At 47.0% G+C, this 18,012-nt stretch overlaps 1 protein-coding gene across 1 annotated transcript; it reads right to left on the minus strand.

Annotated features, from left to right (window-relative positions):
* Positions 1 to 590: 590 nt before the first annotated feature.
* Positions 591 to 16,068, minus strand: LOC144164225 (uncharacterized). Its single transcript, XM_077694745.1, has 3 exons — positions 15,862 to 16,068; positions 5,810 to 6,028; positions 591 to 1,342 (listed from the first exon to the last, which is right to left on the minus strand). Exons 1-3 carry the CDS (start codon positions 15,865 to 15,867, stop codon positions 626 to 628), a joined length of 942 nt encoding a protein of 313 aa, XP_077550871.1. The 5' UTR covers positions 15,868 to 16,068; the 3' UTR covers positions 591 to 625.
* Positions 16,069 to 18,012: the final 1,944 nt, after the last annotated feature.

Below are 18,012 nucleotides of genomic sequence, written 5' to 3' on the forward strand. Positions count from 1 at the left end.
CTGGGCAGATATCTGCATTGAAAGGAGGCCGCTATTAGATATCGAAGTAGAGAAAACAAGAGCATGCAATAATGTTGATTAAACACAGACATTTCTAGGAATATGCCGTTGGTTGTATTGTATATGTCTTGTTGACATTTTTGGTGCTCCCTGAAAAATAGTGCTTCTGTCTCGGACTCGTAATTTAATTGCGTCGAGAAAGTTTTCTCCGATTCTCGCATTAGAAAAACGCATAGAAAACCCTATCAGCTGAGGACAGTAGGCTCAAGGGTAGAATATTTAAGACATTATTGCCACATGTGATGCGGAAACAACTCTGAATAGAGGCGTATTCCCGACTGTTCGTGTTAGATTGTGGATATTGCTCAACCTCACGAAAGGCGACACAAAACACCAGCACAGCAAAACACTACCTCACCAAGACACCTCTTGAGCTCTGGCCCAGACACTCATTGATGAACATGGGTCACTTTTTTTTATTTTTTTTACTCCCGTGAGCACAGTTGTTCGCATCATTCAACTCCGGTTCAGTTACATCGGCCAACACCTCGTTCTAACACGGGCAGCACTTTTTACTTGAATGTTTGGGTGGTCTGGTTGATCCAAGTACGCCATGCAGTGTTCGCTAAGAAAGCAACTCCAAAAGTGAAGCCTTATCCGCTTTAGGTTGCACAGCTTCCCAAAACCGCTCCTGGAATGCACTGAGCTTCGGAAAGTCGGCCGCGCAAACAGTGCAGGTCAACCAGGCCAAGCTCACCTGCGGATAGTAGTTGCCGACAAAAAGGCGAATATCGTAGCTATCGGTGCTCAGCCTCTTAAGCTCCGGCATTGATCGCATTGCTGCATGCAAATGTTCAGGATCCACGCCAAATCGCTTCAGTGGCGCTCTTGTGGCCAGTGTCAGTCGCTGCAAACGCTTTAGAGTCTTCCACGGCTGACTCTCGGACGCGAGAAATGCTGCGACAGTTATTCCTGAACTAAGGTACAATTCACTCAGAGAGCCTGCTGCGGCGAAGATAGTTCGGAAGGTGTCAGGAGGGATGAAGGCGCTGAGCTGAAGCGACTTCAGACTGTTTAATCCATCTGGAGGAATGGACTCGTTCCGCACGCTGCATGCAATGATCGTGAGGTTTTTGAGGGCCACAAATGTCTTGGCGATGATTGCAAAGCTCACGTCATCAAAGTTGAATAGTGCCAAATCCGTCAGGAAGGGGACCGTGCGCAGATGTGTTATGTACCCATCAAAGGGGCACGGGCGATCCGCAAAGTATGTCACTGAGAGACGTGTCAGATTGAAAAAGCTACTGAGGCAGGCGATGACCGCCGTCGACGTTGTCGTCAGCTGCAAAGAAAGCAAAACACTGGCTTTAAAACGCTGTGAAACACTGGGGAATACACTTGAACGAATGCTTACACTGCTTCGCTATTTTGCATATAAATATTGTGTATGACTTGCTGGAACCAAAATTTTGTCTGTTGTGACCCGCACACATAACGGTACACTTCGCCGAATCATCAAAGCGGTTAACTATTGTGTGTATACGCGCACCTACGCAAACAGCGTACTTTATTACTTTGCTTCCTTCGCACGGCGCAGGCACCGTGCGAAAACTCAGTTTACCAAGCGCAAACGAACGCACGCTCTTCAAGCAAATCTCTGAGTGTACGTTGGGGGCACGTATCTCGCTCGTCCCGTTCCCACTGTTCTGTGGACGGTAAGTGGCATCATACAAAACAAAATGCCGCTTTCTGGCGCCTTACATGCAGTAGCGAACACAACCCAGGATTATGGAAGGGCTGGGTAACTAACGGGCGGGCACGAAAATTGCAATTACTCATAGTCAGAACACGTAGGGGAAAAACCAACCCGCCGCCAGACATCACGGTCACTGTCGCTAGGAGAGTATGCAGGCTACGGTTGCTAGGACTGCACGTGCAAACAAACGCGAAGGTCACGTAACCCTTGGCGCTACTCAAACAGCAAGTTAATTTGATAACCCGCATTATCCCAAAGATAACCAACCACCGCCACAGCATAAAAGAAGCGGACGTGCAGGCTCTGATCACAAGCCGAATACAGTAGCCGACCGATTTTTCGTACCTGGAGGGGAACGAAAAATAGTCCCAATAAAGGAGCAGTCCAAAAATCCACGAGCCGCAAAAACGAAGTTTATTCAATCTAAATATGACTGAAGGAGTCGCGAATGGTTCCTTGCTTTAAATTCCTCCTTTGTTTGAGAACGTCTGCTTGCATCTCTGCAAGCGCCACATTCTCTTTGTAAACATCACAATCTTTGTGTTGGTACGCGCAGTGAACAGACGGTGGGGTGAACCGCGTGAACCACAATCACCTGGCTACCGATCAAGTAAAACAACAACATGCACGACGACGCGCAGCACAGGGGAAAACTGATGATGATGTTGCCTATAGTCAGCGTCACCTGGTGCCTAAAAAGAGTGATTTCTAAAAAAAAAAAACTGGCCACGTACCACCCGTTTCCGGCTTTGCAGACTGCTTCCACCGCAGATTACATGCAAAATTGCAAATCGGCGGCGCCTTAACAGGTTGCCTCCCCATGTACTGTAACATGGGTGTTCAATAAAGTTTCACTTACTTACTTGCGCCACTTGTAAATGTAATGCATGGTCAGCAAAGAAAGGTGCATCCAACAGGCACGGGTTCAAACACTTTGTTCGAATCTTAAGTTTGGGGCACGTTGTTCGGGCAGAGCGCGGTCGACGCAAAAAGGTAAATCGAACCCACACCAGTTCAAGCACTTTTTCCGTGATGTCAATATGCGCCTAGGAGCAATTTTACCAGGAAACGCCGACGCACCTTAGCCGCAGCTCGTACTACACACGGCGGTGTGCCTTTTCTAACCCGGATCGGCCGCCCTCCGTTATTCAGTTAATGGCAAGGTGTTCAAAGTGTAATTCTCGTGAACAGGGCGATTTCCTCTGTTTTAGACCGATTCTTTGAAACCTTTCTTTTGCGCCGAACGTGCGGAAATAGCAGTAAAGGTTGTCTTTGTCAAATTTGGTAGTTTCCGCAGTGGCTAAAAGTGGGTGCTCCGCCGAGCGGGCAGCCTCGCATCTCCGATTTCGCGGATAAATGTGCACCGCCGAAAACGGGGGTGGTGCCATGCAGCTCTTTGCATTTACTGGTCATAATTTCCTTATTTGGGGACACCCAAACATCCCCCCCTGTTACGTCACAGCCCGAGCCAGCGCCGCCAGCTGCAGTGGAAGCGGTTCGGCCGTATCCAGACCGCTTACAGGGAGCAGGTAGCCCCTCAAAGGGAGTAAGATATAAAGAGGAGCGCCGACTGCGCCACAGAAAAAAAATTAAGCCCACCTCCCCTCGCGGGAACCCTGGTGTGATGCGATGCTGAGGGGGTTCAAGCGCAAGCGGAGAGCAACCGTCGACCGAAAGGCCGCCGGAGAGTGGCACACCGGTTATATGCGCAGCGCGCCCGAAGGAGAGGAGACCGCGGTGAGAGAGAGTACTGCACATGCGCAGCACCGCGCGCAGCGCCGCCCACCGGCCGAGTGAGAGCGCGGTGGGCCGCACACCCGCAGATGTTGAGAGAGTGTTCGCTCTACCCTGGGCACGCGCCGGCGCCAGTGCGTCTGCCGCGGCTATGACGCAACACAATCCAACACAATCCACTTTAATCCAATCCAATCCAAATCCAAGCCAAGCCAAGCCAAGTCAAGCCAATCCAATCGAATCCAATCCAATGCCCCTCGCGAGAGAGTGTTCACTATCGGAGAGGAGAGGGGGAGAGTGGAGGATAGACGCAGCCTTGCGGACAACAACAACGGACGCACGCAGTGTTCGCTATCGGAGAGGAGAGGGGGAGAGTGGAGGATAGACGCAGCCTTGCGGACAACAACAACGGACGCACGCAGGAAGGCAGCGGTGCGGACAACAACAACGGACGCACGCAGGAAGGACAGGGCCGCCGACAAGAGATGCTCTCAGCGTCGCATCTAAAATGTCCCGGTGGAGCGAGACCGCCATAGAGTTTCTTACTCTGTACACTAGAGAGGAATCTGGCGCTAGCGTCTATGCGGCTCACATCAAGGCCGTCTGTGTCGTCATGGGCCGCAATTATACCGTGCGCTCGCCTTAGTTTCATCATTGGCTTAGGTTTAAAACTTTTAGTGGCTGTAAATTCAAATACAATGCCACAAGAACGTGAAGAAGAGTGTGTAATTGAATAAATAAAACACGCTGTTTTAGAGCGAAAGAAATAAAAAAAATGTTTTTATTTACTGAGAATCTGCCAGTACGGTTATGGCTACTATTCTGTGGCCTAACGATGATGTAGGAGAATAATCTTATTTTGCAAACATTTCAAATAATAAATTGTTTGAAAAGCTCAGAAACGTTTTATGCGCGTATACCTAGAAAACGAGTACATCGCCTTCGTGGTGTCTCCGTTCGTGTTTTCATGACAGTCCGTCTGCTACAACTTTCGCAGCGGCAAATTACCCGCTCAGTCTAAATGTGCAGGTGCTATTATATGTACTCCTACTGCAAAAAAGAACCGGGAAGCGGACTCTCCTTACCACGAACTAACGTATACATTGTGGGTTTGCACATAAATATGTACTGATAGTCGCTCGCCGGCGCTTGTCCCCCCATTTGCTTACAATGAAGCACAGCTGTCTTGGCATGAACTAATCGAGCGAATTTCGAGTTTCCAAACGAAGCGAGAGTAGCAAAGGGAGTTTCGGCCGTTTCGGCCGGAGCGGCTACCTCGTAGACGTAACAATGCATAGTGAAGAAAGCAACTCGAAGAAGACGCTCAAGAATCCGATGACATGCCAAGCCAGCAGCACTATTCATCTTACCATAACCCCCAAGCCGGCATGGATTACTGGGCGCAGTTTCCTCTCTAGTATACTTACTGAGAAACTCTAGCAGACCGTCCAGCTTTAACCTTGCTCTCTTCCTCTTTCGCACCCATCTCGTCATTGTGATTGCGTAGGTGGCTCTCCCCTTGTTCGCTGTCCCCAGCGGATTGTTTCCTTTCGCCGCTACACCTTTGTTTAAGCATGTAAAACTGTGGGTGAAATCATAAAAAAATGCGTACGTGCGCGAAACCTAAATTGAGCGGCACGGGAAGTCGCACACCGCCACATCACCGGTGACGCTCGCTTAATTCCCTAGCTGCCAAGGAGCGTTTAGTCAGACATACTCAAGGCCGGCTAAAACATATCGTTCTAACCCGGCAGATTAAAGGCGCAATCGTGCGACGACGATTCCGGAAGCGCCAGATAAAAAATGAGAAATTGTAGTACCACGAACCACAGCATGCAGTTAAGCTTATTTGTGCTCACAGTACATCCATGCAGTGCCTAATTCGCCCTTCTTACTTCTTGCTCACCCGCTCTCCCGCCCCGTGCTTAATGATTTATACTTCTGCGGAAAAACAACGCTTATGAGGGTCGTCCGCAGTCTCCATAGACGCGCGGAGTGACGAAATTTCCGTTTCAATACCTCAAATGGATGGCCGCCCCCATGTAGAAAGGCGCTGTCAGCGTAATTGTACGGTCACTGTACGATCGTGTGATCTTGTCGATAAGGCCAATGGATAACGCCAGATGCATTTCTGAACGACGTCTCCTGATAACCTAGTTTGTGAAAATAATGCTGTTCAGAAACAAAGAGCTAAGGAGGACACCGGCCTACATTCCGTCATATCAAATGCTTGCGTGTTAGTGCTACAGGATTAGACGCGAGAGGTAAAAAAAGGAGCAGAGAATTTTATTCTAGAGAAACAACTTGACAATAACTCACGTTTATCTGCTGAATATTCGGATACTGCTGCCAGGCAGTCCGGATTTCCGCAACGCTCGTGTCCTCAAGCATGGTGATTTCCGAGTCGGGCACCGCGACACTGCGCCCAAGGGTGAGCTCCGTGCACTCTCCCAGTAGTTGTAATGGGATGTTCAAGCCGAACGCGACGAGTTCCCACGGACCGAGGGCCTCGTTCACTGGAGCATGCACGAGACACAACTGCGAGGAACGCAAAATCAAGCGAAATATGCAATCATCATATATGACGTCAGTAGATAACGGCGTGCATGGAGAATAATCACATGTTTCTGAGATTGTTGGTTCGTATCGAGGAAATATCTTCAAAATAGAAGCACCGGAGATGAAATTATTGGGCCCACGGTTAAAAGTGCTCGCACAATATCACGGCGGACGAAGTTCGCAGGGAGAGCCCTACCTCCAGCCTTTCTGGACATCGCACATTGAGTTCTGATGGCTGAAATGTTATCAATGGTTGTTCAATGCTATCTTGTACCCCTTCATTATTAATGAGATGCTAAGTAGTTAGTATCACCTTTGCTAGGTTCTGCGATGTTTCAGTAAGACGGAAGGCATGCCGCGCGGAGGTTGCTTTTACGGTTGTATTCGCCACTCCGACACATGGGTATGTATAATATGTCATTGCTGAGAAGTTTTTTTGCGCGTCATATTCCTCAGCACCAGTCATATTCCCTCATTTTTATTTTCTTGACACGAAATCGCCGTGAAATTCTAACGAGCAACCGATTGACCTTGGCTGGTTTATTGGTATATTCCTGTGGTAATTTTGTGCGCAGATAGAATGTTTAGATTTATCCAACAGCTTGATTTTTTTCCCGTGTCCGGTTCCACCTGAGAAAAATTCTATGAACTATAAATTACACACCGAGCACCTGCTACAAAAATTGAAAATAAAAGTCTGAAATATGATTGGTATTACCAGAGGAACTGTCACCGTGTGGATATAATTACCGTTTTGGAACTGGGTTCGGTCCCTCTGCTGACAAGTGCTTCCTTTTCGAATCTGGAGTAAAAATGCCCACGCTTACAGTCACGCATGCCGAGCTCACGAACTTTCCAAAGGTTTAATGTGGGTACGGCACAGGTAAAAGTATTTATTTCAGAAGATACTTTACTAATATTAGCCATTGAAATGACAACAGTGGACACCGAGCACACCGCTTATATCTGTCGTCCCCAGTAAACACTACAATTCGGAACAATGGTGTTCTTCCTGACTGCTAACGTTAATACTGTAGGGCTGTGTAATTAAGGAGTAGAAGGAAGTTTTCAGAATTTGTTTTTTCCCGAACGATTCTATTTTGTTGAGTTTAATGCCTATCCTTCGTGCTTTGTTTGTGCCCCGAATGGTGAATCAGTTTTAGCGGAGCCTTAGCATTGTATGAAAACTGAGGAAATAAGAATCCCTACAAAACTTCCTCGCATGGGATTCCCTATATGGGTCCACACACGTTTCGGCCATGGAAAGAAGAATCGTGGTGCATGCTTCCAGATTTTTAATTTGGAAATTTCATGCTTATGATTAAGCTACATAACTTGAAGCCGTATTTCTAGGACGGTAGCCGAAGCCAATTCAAGAGACCCAATAAAAAGGTTATTGCATCAGAACACAGTTTGGTGTTCGCTACGCGCACAGTAACTTCCACTACGAGCAGTATAGAATCTCCTTAACAACAAATTTGGAATCCGCACTTTTGCAGCTTGCTTCAGTTGGAGGCACGGAAAATAGAGTACGTATATAAAATTCTCAAACAACGAAAGAGGTTCAAGACGCTGATGCCTTGGCAGGAACGACATTCAGGACGATTCAGGTAGTGTGTACAAACACGAAGAAGTTTTCGTAGAAGCCGATTGCGAATACTTTATCCAGTTTAGGTGCAACGTAACTCTAAGAGCAGAATATCGAGGCCCCAGCATGGAGATGACACTTGAGCGCTTCGCGCAGAATTAGTGCATCGGCTGCCTGAGTATGAAGGCTCATTGAAATCTACCCATTTCCACTAATCACCATCAGCTTCTCGTACGGGCTCGCAGGGGGGGCAACAAGGGTGGAGGTGGTCGAAAATCTTGACAAGTGCGGAGCACAGCTTAGGCATGAAGACAGGGTGGTATCCTGGAGATCATTCTTTCGGACGCCTCTCTGAAGTATTTTGATCAAAAAAGCCCCAGGGTGGGTATTTAGTTCATTCTTTAGCCTATAATTTTGCCGAAAAATGTTCTATAAAAATTTAGCGGGAGCTGGTGGCTGTGCAAATGTTTGACTCATCCAATTGTATGTCAAAGATTAGCTGTTTTGTGCAACAGAAATGTTATTTTATTTATTTCAGAATAGTGCAGGCCAGTATTCTCCTAGCGGGAGAAACAAAGTGATACATACATTCAAACATTTGTCGGTACAGTATAGTCCACATATAACGAACCAGGTTTTAACAAAATAGCGGATTTGACGAACAAATCTTCGTTTCCCGTCACCATTTAGATGCATAGATTTTGTGTCCAGATATAGCGAAAAGTGGGTACAACGAACTGATTTCCGTTTCCCGATGTGTTCGTTATAAGCGAGATCGACTGTATCGGCAACCTAAAAAATGAAAAAGAATTCACACACACAAAAAAACATGACAGGAAAACATACCACCATATTTGGTAACGCAGCACGTAGATAATACAGATCACGAAGCCATATAAAAATCAGCGTAAATATCACCTTTAAGTCATATAAGAAACACTGATATAAAACTAGATAACAAAAGTAGTACATTTCAATTTTCCAATAAACAATAGGCTTAACAAAGGAAGTGCTGTTTTATGGCTCTGACAAAATTTCCGGTCGCCACAACAGACTCACGAGTTTAGAGGGAGGAAGATATTTTCAAGTAAGTTAGTTCTCGCGGAAACAGGCTCTCACGCGTGTACACGTGTGTTAAACGCTCTTGGAGTGGTAAGTGGTTAAAGAAACACCTGTATAGTTTAAGCAGCCTTTTTACGGAGGGCTTGGTGTAGAATTAATTTGCGAATCTTTTTCCCTCGTGTTTACTGGTTGGGAATATGGCGGTCGGTCATCAGCTTCGTTGGAGAATTTTGCCGCCTGTACTTACCAAAAATCAAAGGAACATATTTAATTTACATTATTAAAGAAACATTTAACATATTTATTAAAGGAATGTATTTTTTTTTGTTTAATTCTAATATTATTCTGAGCCGGCGCCATACTACAGACGCACACTGAAGTTTTGATCTCATGTATGTCTGATAGGCTAAGCACAAGCGTGTTTAAACTTCTGCCTCAAGAAACAGTTTTTCAATGATTATTCGCATCTGAGAAATGTTTTAGGACCATGAGAAATTTTGGGTAAGCTTGACACCAAATACTTATGTGATCAAACTTCCGAAATGGTGCTGCCATGAAGGTGATACCGAAAAAACTGAAATACTTGTCACGCGTATTTCTTAAAATTGCTGTTTTCTGAGCATCAGGTTCGATATCCCAGTCTTTGCACCACTGTTCAACACTTTCCATAGCTTTTTGCAGCACAACATGATCACTTACGAAACTAACATTGATTAAAAAAGTAGTTAGTGCCCTTCCACTCTGTGAAAACGAATGACCTGCGAAGCTCCACGCCCTCCACAGAGTGCCCGAAACGAAACACGTTTGTTCGTAATTTACGGCTGATCATACTTCCTAGCCAATTACCTGAATGAAACTTGGAATGACCCGAGCTTTATTCTAGCGGACAAGCGTAGAGCTGTCTCTTTCCCTCCCGCGTCATAGGCATCTTACTGTTTGTGTAACACGCCAATCCAACCACTATATACCACCGAGGACACCGAACCGGTCGCATTGGCCTGTTTGACGGCCACGTTTAAACCTCACGCCAACACAACGAACATGACATGCCATCAGTAAGGGCATGAAACCTATAGCTGCGCGTGCCCGCCCCCTCCCCCCTCCCTTCACTCACCTGGTGCACGCATAAACTAGAAACTGTTCAGGATCTGGTGCTTAGAAGGGAAAGACACTGTCGAACATGTCGCTCTTGAAAGCCCTTTAAGCTGGACAAGCGATATTGGCCCAAGTCGGCGTTCTAAGCGGGCCAGTTGCTGTTCATCCAGGAGGGATTCGCAGCTACTCGACTAACTGGAACTTTAGGTGGCAACGGTGGCGGCAGTGGCTTTCCGTTGTTTTCGCGCCAATTCACGCTTCTGTTCGGGCTGACGCTTCTAAAGTTTCCGCTCTTCTTCCTCCAAGCCTGTTCTCCCTCCAAGCGTGTGTCCCATAGCGAGTTACCACCTCGACGGCCTAGACCTTTATTCCAGCCGACACACACGTGGGTGTCTCTTTTGCTCCCCAGTCGTAAGCATCTTATTGTGTGTGCAACACACCAACCCAGGCCCAAACCTCTCGATTACGGAGGACAGGGGAAAGGGCGCATTGAGCCATGAGACTCCCACATATAAATCTCCCACCACCACAACGGGTATGTCATCGGTAGCGCCATTCAGCCCTGCTGTGCGTGCATATGCCCCCTCCGTCCACCCCCAACCCGTGCTCGCCTAAACCGGCAACCGGGGATGGGTGCATAATTAGACGTGAAATACACCGGCGAAGGGAAAGAGGCTCTACATGTGGCCAGACTGATTTATTATTATTCTTCCGCCAGAAGCACTATGACCAGCTGGTCAACGAGGGCCGCCAACGCGACAATGTCGCTCGGAACGGCTTTCAAGCTAAAGAAGAGTTGTGTGTTCACGCCGGCGTTCCAACGGGCGCAAGTTGCTTTCAACCGGCAGGGGCTCGCAGCTAGTGGGCGAGGTAGAATTTGAGGCGGCTACGGGCGCGGCTACATTCCCTGCGGCGTCGGCTTTCGGGCGTTTTTACACTCATTCGCCTTGCTGTAGATTCTCCGCAATCATTTCATAACGGCGCTATACTGCCGCTGTCAGCCGTCTACGCAGCTTGTGAAAGAGGCATCGGTGGTGGCGAGGGGAATAACCGCTGCGATAACCGTTGTGAGGAGGAGCCCAGGAGCAGCGCCGAGTAAAAGTGGCTTCACCGGAATGAAAATTAGGGGTTGATACATATACTGCTTAGAAGTAAAAAAACAAACACGCAATAACAAAATCAGCCCCCGGAATCGACGCGCATGGACAGGGCGCTATCTATAAAGCCGGTCGTGCATCGCTCCCTACGTGCGGCGTGCGCTGCGTACGCGTAACTATAGGGTTTCAAACTACATGCGCGTTGGCTACGTATACTTCTGACGTTCGCGTACGTGAACTCTGTACAGACGTGAAACTAAAACTGCCTAAGATTCCGCAAAATCTATGACGGCGCTTCAACGCACAGAATGTACAAATTCGAGCCTATCCTATGGAATTTGCACGTGCATAGACGAGCTTCAATCAAAAGAAAGCTCCTCGATGTAAAGCAAAATTTCATAAAGTTTCCGCCTGTTTAAATAAACGAAATGCTCGAAAAAAAAAAGAATGCCACTCGAGCAGGCGCATGTGGTAGCAGTGTGGTTTATTTGTCTACGTTGACGTTTGCATAACTAAGAAACAGTTCTAGACTTGACCGCGATTTCTTCTTGCTGGCCGGAATAATTTGGTAGCGGTCTGTAAAATCGGCATTTTTTTTTTGTATGAGTGCTACTTTTTATGCAAACTTAGCCCCACCTGACAGGCGCGCGCCTTTTCTGCACGGCAAATTTTTGGCCCACCGGCTGCCATTGTCGCCGGCTGCGATGGGCAGATCGTTATCTATAGAGCCGGTCGTGTCCCAATTCGATCAGGCAGTGTAAACACAGCACCGATAAAATTCGCGCCCGGAAAATGTGGCTTTAATTTGTCTGTTTCTAGACTGTATTAAGCTTCGGAAAGCTGATAAAGTAAAAACAACTCCACACCAGCGCAAACGCAATATGAATATTGGCTAACGACGCTTCGCTGACTTCCCTTCACTGTAGTTGTGAGTTGTGTATGCCGGTACGACTGGTACTCCTGTAGAAGATCTAACGACAATTAAAGGCAGGAGAATAGTCAGCGCAGTTTTTCTGGGTAAAAAGAAAATAAAATCAACTGTAACTTTTATTGCAAAGCGTAAAACCAAGATACGTAGCAGGACCTTTTGAACTGGGTGCACTAGCACAGCGGTATTCAGGACGACCACACATTTGCGGCCCCTTGTCTGCCTAAGGATGGAAGTCGTTGCTGATCAGATACTTGCTGAGGGGGAGCTTACTGCATGCACAATTGGTATCGAACAAACCCCCATCTTTGCAGCTAGGAGTGCTGTAAATCAACGAGTTTGCAAGAAGTAAACAGAATTGCACAGTCGTGGACACATGAAGCGGCAACACGAAAAATATGGACCAGAACACACGAATAGCGCGATTTCTTTTCCTGCAGCTTAGAATTACGCTTGGCTTAGTTACAAAAACAAAGTTGGGAAACGCGGCTTTCCACACGCCATTATTGGACCTCAACGAACGTGAAACTAAAACTGCCTAAGATTCCGCAAAATCTATGACGGCGCTTCAACGCACAGAATGTACAAATTCGAGCCTATCCTTGTTCTGGTTCATATTTTCGTGTTCACATTTCATTTGGCCGTGACCATGACTGTACATGTAGGGATAGGTCCTGGAAACTATACCTATTACCTGTGGCCGACCTTGTGTTGTATGGAGCATTGCAAGGGTGCACGCATCTCATTTCCAATCTTCAAGCCTTGTTTTCCTGCCTCGACTCACCGCAACGAAGTGTATTTAACTGCATAATTGAACTTTGTCTACTGCAGGCCTTAAGGCCGCGCACCTTTTGTGACCCGGTGGAAAATACCAAGAGGAAACAGGCCGCGTTCTCACTAGGTGCGGTCTTCCAGTTGAGCATCTACGATGGCGCGGAGGGCATTCAGCTACTGTGTGCGCCACGGCGCCTCGGCTCGTTCCTTGGCGCTGAATGGTCGAATACTCGGTCGGCCTGAGCAATGCTGGTAGACTTATCTGGACGATTTCTTGAGCGAACAACATGAAAATGGCCCCTCACGGCGGTTCCTAAAGTATCGATAATGCGCGATAACACACAACGTTGGAAGCAGTATACGCCTCGAGCTTCGAAATCGCTGCGCCGCCTGCCGCCGCTTCTTCGCTGTGTGTACGGGATTAGCGCTGTGTGGCTGATAGGTGATCATACAGTGTTTTGGTTATCTTTCGCTTCTCTTTGCCTTTCCGCGCACTAAACAACTTGTTATGGTGACGTCTGTAAGCAAATAGCACGTTTGGTGCACTTTAAAAAAACAGCTGCGTCTTGGTAAAGCGCCGGAACGCCAACAAGAGCTATCCGGAGAGCGTATTTCCAAACGCTTCGCTGCACAGAGCACCCATGCGACATGTGTGATGTCACTGCGTGCGCTATTCTTTTGAGCGCCTGCTAAAAGGTACCCACCGTTCGGTTTCTGTGGCCACGATGTCGAGTACTGAGTACTGAGTACTGGCGCTGACGGCTTAAGTTCGATCCCCAGCAGGTCTATCTCTTGTTTTTTTTTTCATTGCCTAATTTTCTTTTCTAAAGTTAATTTTTTTTTTCTAAATAAAATCTACGCGTTGTTTTTGTTAATAATGGTGAACTGGTATGTTTTAAGTCGCTTTAGGCTTGGGGCGCAGGCAATGGCCATGTTGAATTACTGTTCACCATCGCGAACAGAGATGTCACGTGAGTGTTCTGTGCTGTGAAGCGTTTGGAAATACGCGCATCCGGGGAGGCGGTTCTGCACGCTTCTTGGTCGCTCTTGCGGGTGTCGGCGATGGCAGCGGCATATCACCACTGTCCCCTTCAGACACGTCATGCAAAATGATTTCTGTTGTCGCCTCGTTTAGATCTGGTATTGGCAGTGTAAGAGGTTGGTTCGTTTTGCAGCGCAGACAACAAATGCGGCTTTGCTTCAAATATGTACGTCGTACAAAAATATGTCTCGGGAATGTGATATCCCAATAGCTGACAATAAATTGTGCCTTTTATGGGAATATAAGCCACGCGAAAATGTTAAGTTCACTCAAAGGCTGTGCCATGTTAAATATTTGTCCACTCACGCCTTATAGCAAGAACCAAGGTATAAGTTAATGAAACCAAGGAAAAAAGAATGGTCTACAAGGCAGAAATAAATAAAATAGTCAAACGGGGATGAAAAAAAAAACGTAGTGCAGCTTCGGAAATGCCAAGGTCGTTTGTTTAAGCAAGGTAGTATTCCCCAGACCAACTAGATGCGAAATGCGCTGATAGTTCGCAAGACATTGGGGGGAGGAGGAGGGGGACGCTGAACTATCGATGTTTACAAATGCGGAGCAAAATAACGAATAAACGTTTTAGTAATCACACACACAAGCTGCATGTTCACTTTCAGTTTGTTTTTCGCCTTCAACGAACGGCTGATCACTCGGCGGGCGCATTTTTTGAAGAATACAGTGTAGGCAGTTCACAAGCGATACAAGGTGTCGTTGGAAGAGTTGATTGATTGATTGTAGGGTTTAACACGCCGACGCAACGGAGGCGATGAGGCGCGCCGTAGTGGAGGGCTCCGGATTAATTTTGACCGCATGGGGATCTATAACGTGCGCCGAAATCTCGTGCACACGGGCTCGTTGGAAGAGTGTGGTATCTGATAAGGTCCTCTGATTTTGGTTTATGCTAAATTCTGCAGTCTCCCTGTGTCATATGGCGATGTTTCTTAGAAGAGTTTAGTCGTGGACACGAATTACTCTCTGAGCCCGTCTCCGCGCTTCTCGTGGAGGATAAATGTAACAGATGAACCTTTGCGAGCGCTAACCTCGTGAAAAGACGACAAAGCATTAAATTGGTCGTTAAATTATCATACTCCCGAGTATAATTTTGCATTATCCATAGTACTTCTTTCGTATAATGTTTGTGAAATTTATGCCGCATCGGCTTATATCTGATATGTGATATTGGCAAGCGTAACTTGCGTGCTGTCAGGTATGAGTGCTCCGATAGACTATGTAAGCGCACAAAGCCGATTTACTTCATAGTGTATGGCCGCAACATGACCATCGGATGAAACACTGCTTACGGAGACACTGCCACTAAATTTCAGGGCAGCGGAATTGCAATCAGCTGTATGCATACGCCGGATTCGGGACGCCGGTGTGTGACACACAAATGGCGCTCATACAGACCGAATGCACCACACTAAGATCGCGTCATAAACGTTTATACTCTCGTAAACATGCACGATTGTACACAGAGTGCCTGCTCCACGTTATTCTGTATTTCGAACGCGCGCAAACGGTAAATCGCAGTCATGAACGAGACCAAAAATCAACGGCGACAGGGGGGAGCGGGCCGGTGACTCCCGCGGCTGCTTTCGAAACGGGCCGCTAGGGGGATTTCAGTGGCGCCCCTACAGGCCGCGCTTGAGGCGTATACGTATTGCCATGAAACCGAAACCGAAACTGGTTTGAGCAACTCTGCAAAATAAACCACGAGAACTGCACTCCCACACATATGCCTGTTGCCAAATACCACTGAAGTTTTTCGTAAAGAAAAGATAGCCTTGACACGCACGCAAATGGGTATGCATGAGCATTAACATCTTACATATCGTTCGATCGCATAGCAAGAAGAGTTGCCGGCATTTCGCGTCGCTGCGGTAGTTGTTGGGGCCGCCGCAAACGTCGCATGATGTGTTTTCTTCTTCCAGGTTTTCCAAATAAATAGTGCTATGAAACGATGACAAGTACGTTTATTTGAGCCCCTCTACGTAATGCAAACACAAACAGAAGTTTGTGAAATTCACCTCAGTGTCCCTTCACTGTCAAAATCTGAAGCAGGGCTCGTCGGGGTTGAAGCAGCACTAAATGCACGTGGAAGGAAAAATTGAATAAATTTTTACGCTATTTTTCTATCATCTAATAACAACCGTGGAAGAGCATTGATCTAACATATCCGCGAAAAACTTCTCTTTAAAGAGCCTTTCACAAAATACGAGTACTTACGTTCATACATTTGAGAAACAACAAATCATCTAGTAGCTCCGTTGAGATGTAGAGGTTGTGCGCGCCGATACCAGGTGCAGTGCCACAGAGCCATTGGAGCTGTGAGGGCTGCTTTGTCCTGCGTTTATTCTTGGCACCTCCCGCATGGAGTCTCAAATCGTGGTAGAGTATTAGCGCTGTAACGGCTGGGAACCAGTCCACCAAGTCATCGATACTGTCCCTGCGTTAGTTTGGAGCGGTGGTTAGAGGAAGCACTGTTGGAATGTAGATATATGGTGATAAAATTGAAAACAACACGAGTCCGTTTTAGTAGCAGCTTGCCTGTTGTGCACAATGATGAGCCTCTTGGTTCTCCCGCGCAGTGCCTTCCGGGAAGCAGCGAGAAATGTTGGCGTCGATCCTAGTTCTGGACAGCCGGCAAAAACCGCCACAGAAATGGACTGCTTTGCGAAAAAGTCCTGTAGTTTCATGAAGACCTCCCTATTCGCCGTAAGGAGCAAGCCACTAGAGTCGAGTGCAACCTCGGGTGGGGTATGCCCGGTGGAGAGCGGCTTCTCTAATTTGAGGACGACACTGTCTTGGAGATTGGCGAGTTCATCTGGGTCCCCGATGTCATGAATGGCCGCCATCATCGCTTCCTCGGAGCTCATTTTCTCTCCTCAGAAGGGTATGAAAGTAACTGGGCTGAGAAAAGGGAAAGACACAAAAATGTTGTAGTGCCTCCTGATCTTTTGCTCCAAACGTAGGTTATCTTCGTCTAACGAGAAAACATACAGAAGTCGGAAAAAAAGGTTTTGTTTGGAGGAACGATAACGTTTGATGAGCATCACAAATTTCTCTTCTTAATGAAAGCCCTTTGCGAGTAATAGCGCTTTTAATGCAATGCGCCAAATTTTCAGGAGGAAGTGTTCATCTAATAGTGTCAAACAATGTGCATGACGTCGCCCCCGTTTTATTGCGTTTGTAAACGTTTTCGCGAATGGCGGAATGAACAACTTCGTCAGCTGGCAAGGGTTGTTGGCTACTAATAGCGCTCGTTGGCGATTACCAAAAAAAATCTGGACAGAAATCGTTCTGCTACATCTATTATTTGGTTATCGTCTGTGCGCAGTCGAGTAGGCCTGATTGTTTTTGCGAAGCGGCGAAAAATTTATCCGAAACAAAAATTTCCGCATGAATCGACTTCACTTCTTACGCTATGGAAATGGAAGCAATTCCGGCTAAATCACTCCTTTCTTTCTTTATTACATGAAACAGAAAACGCATCCTTTTCAAAACACACTTGCACAGCTAGAGACGAACAAGTAGGATTAGATCAAAACCACACACACACAGACACATGCATATATCAGACGAACACACGCACACGCACGCACTCACGCACACACGCACGCGCACGCGAACACGCACGCACGCACGCACGCAGCACCTGCAGCCAACGTGCATTGGCCCCTACATGGTGTTCAGTTCCCATATCTTATAGCGTAATCGAGACACCCGCATTTTCAACTTTTTTTCCCCTTCGATCTCTGGTTGTTCTTTTGTTGTCTCACGTGCAAAGCCCGACTACTCTATACATACTCGCCCAGTAGCCATACAGTGGTGTGTGTGCGTGTGCGTGTGCGTGCGTGTGTGCGGGCGCGTGTGTGGGTGCGTGTGCGTGCGCGCATGCCTGCGCGTGTTTATAATGGGTGCTTGTGTGGGTGCGTGTGTGCGCGCGCGTGTGCGTGTGACCACGTGTGTGCGCGTGCGCGCGAATTATTACTCTCTCTCTCTCTCTCTCTCTCTCTCTCTACTCTCTCTCTCTCTCTCTCTCTCTCTCTCACCTACAACGTTTTATACGATTATCCGATTTCTCAAAAAGTGCAATGTATAACCACTAAAACAATTTAGTTTCAGACAACACTCATCTACCGAACTTGCACTGCTACGACAAAAAGAGAACATTCTTACCAACACCGAGAATAAACCGATAACGTTAGGATTATTTATGGACTTTTCTAGACCCTTTGACAGAATGAATCATCGTACTGTTCTTTTAGAACTTTCAGCATACGGAATGAGAAATAATATGTTTAATTTAATTTTCAATTATCTCAGTAATCGCGTGTAGTGTGTCACAATTGATAGTTTTCAATCTGCCTTCAAGCA

This window comes from Haemaphysalis longicornis, unplaced genomic scaffold (assembly GCF_048455015.1).
Source record: "Haemaphysalis longicornis isolate Haplotype H1 unplaced genomic scaffold, Haemaphysalis longicornis Haplotype H1 scaffold_1, whole genome shotgun sequence".
Taxonomy (NCBI): Eukaryota; Metazoa; Arthropoda; class Arachnida; order Ixodida; family Ixodidae; genus Haemaphysalis; species Haemaphysalis longicornis.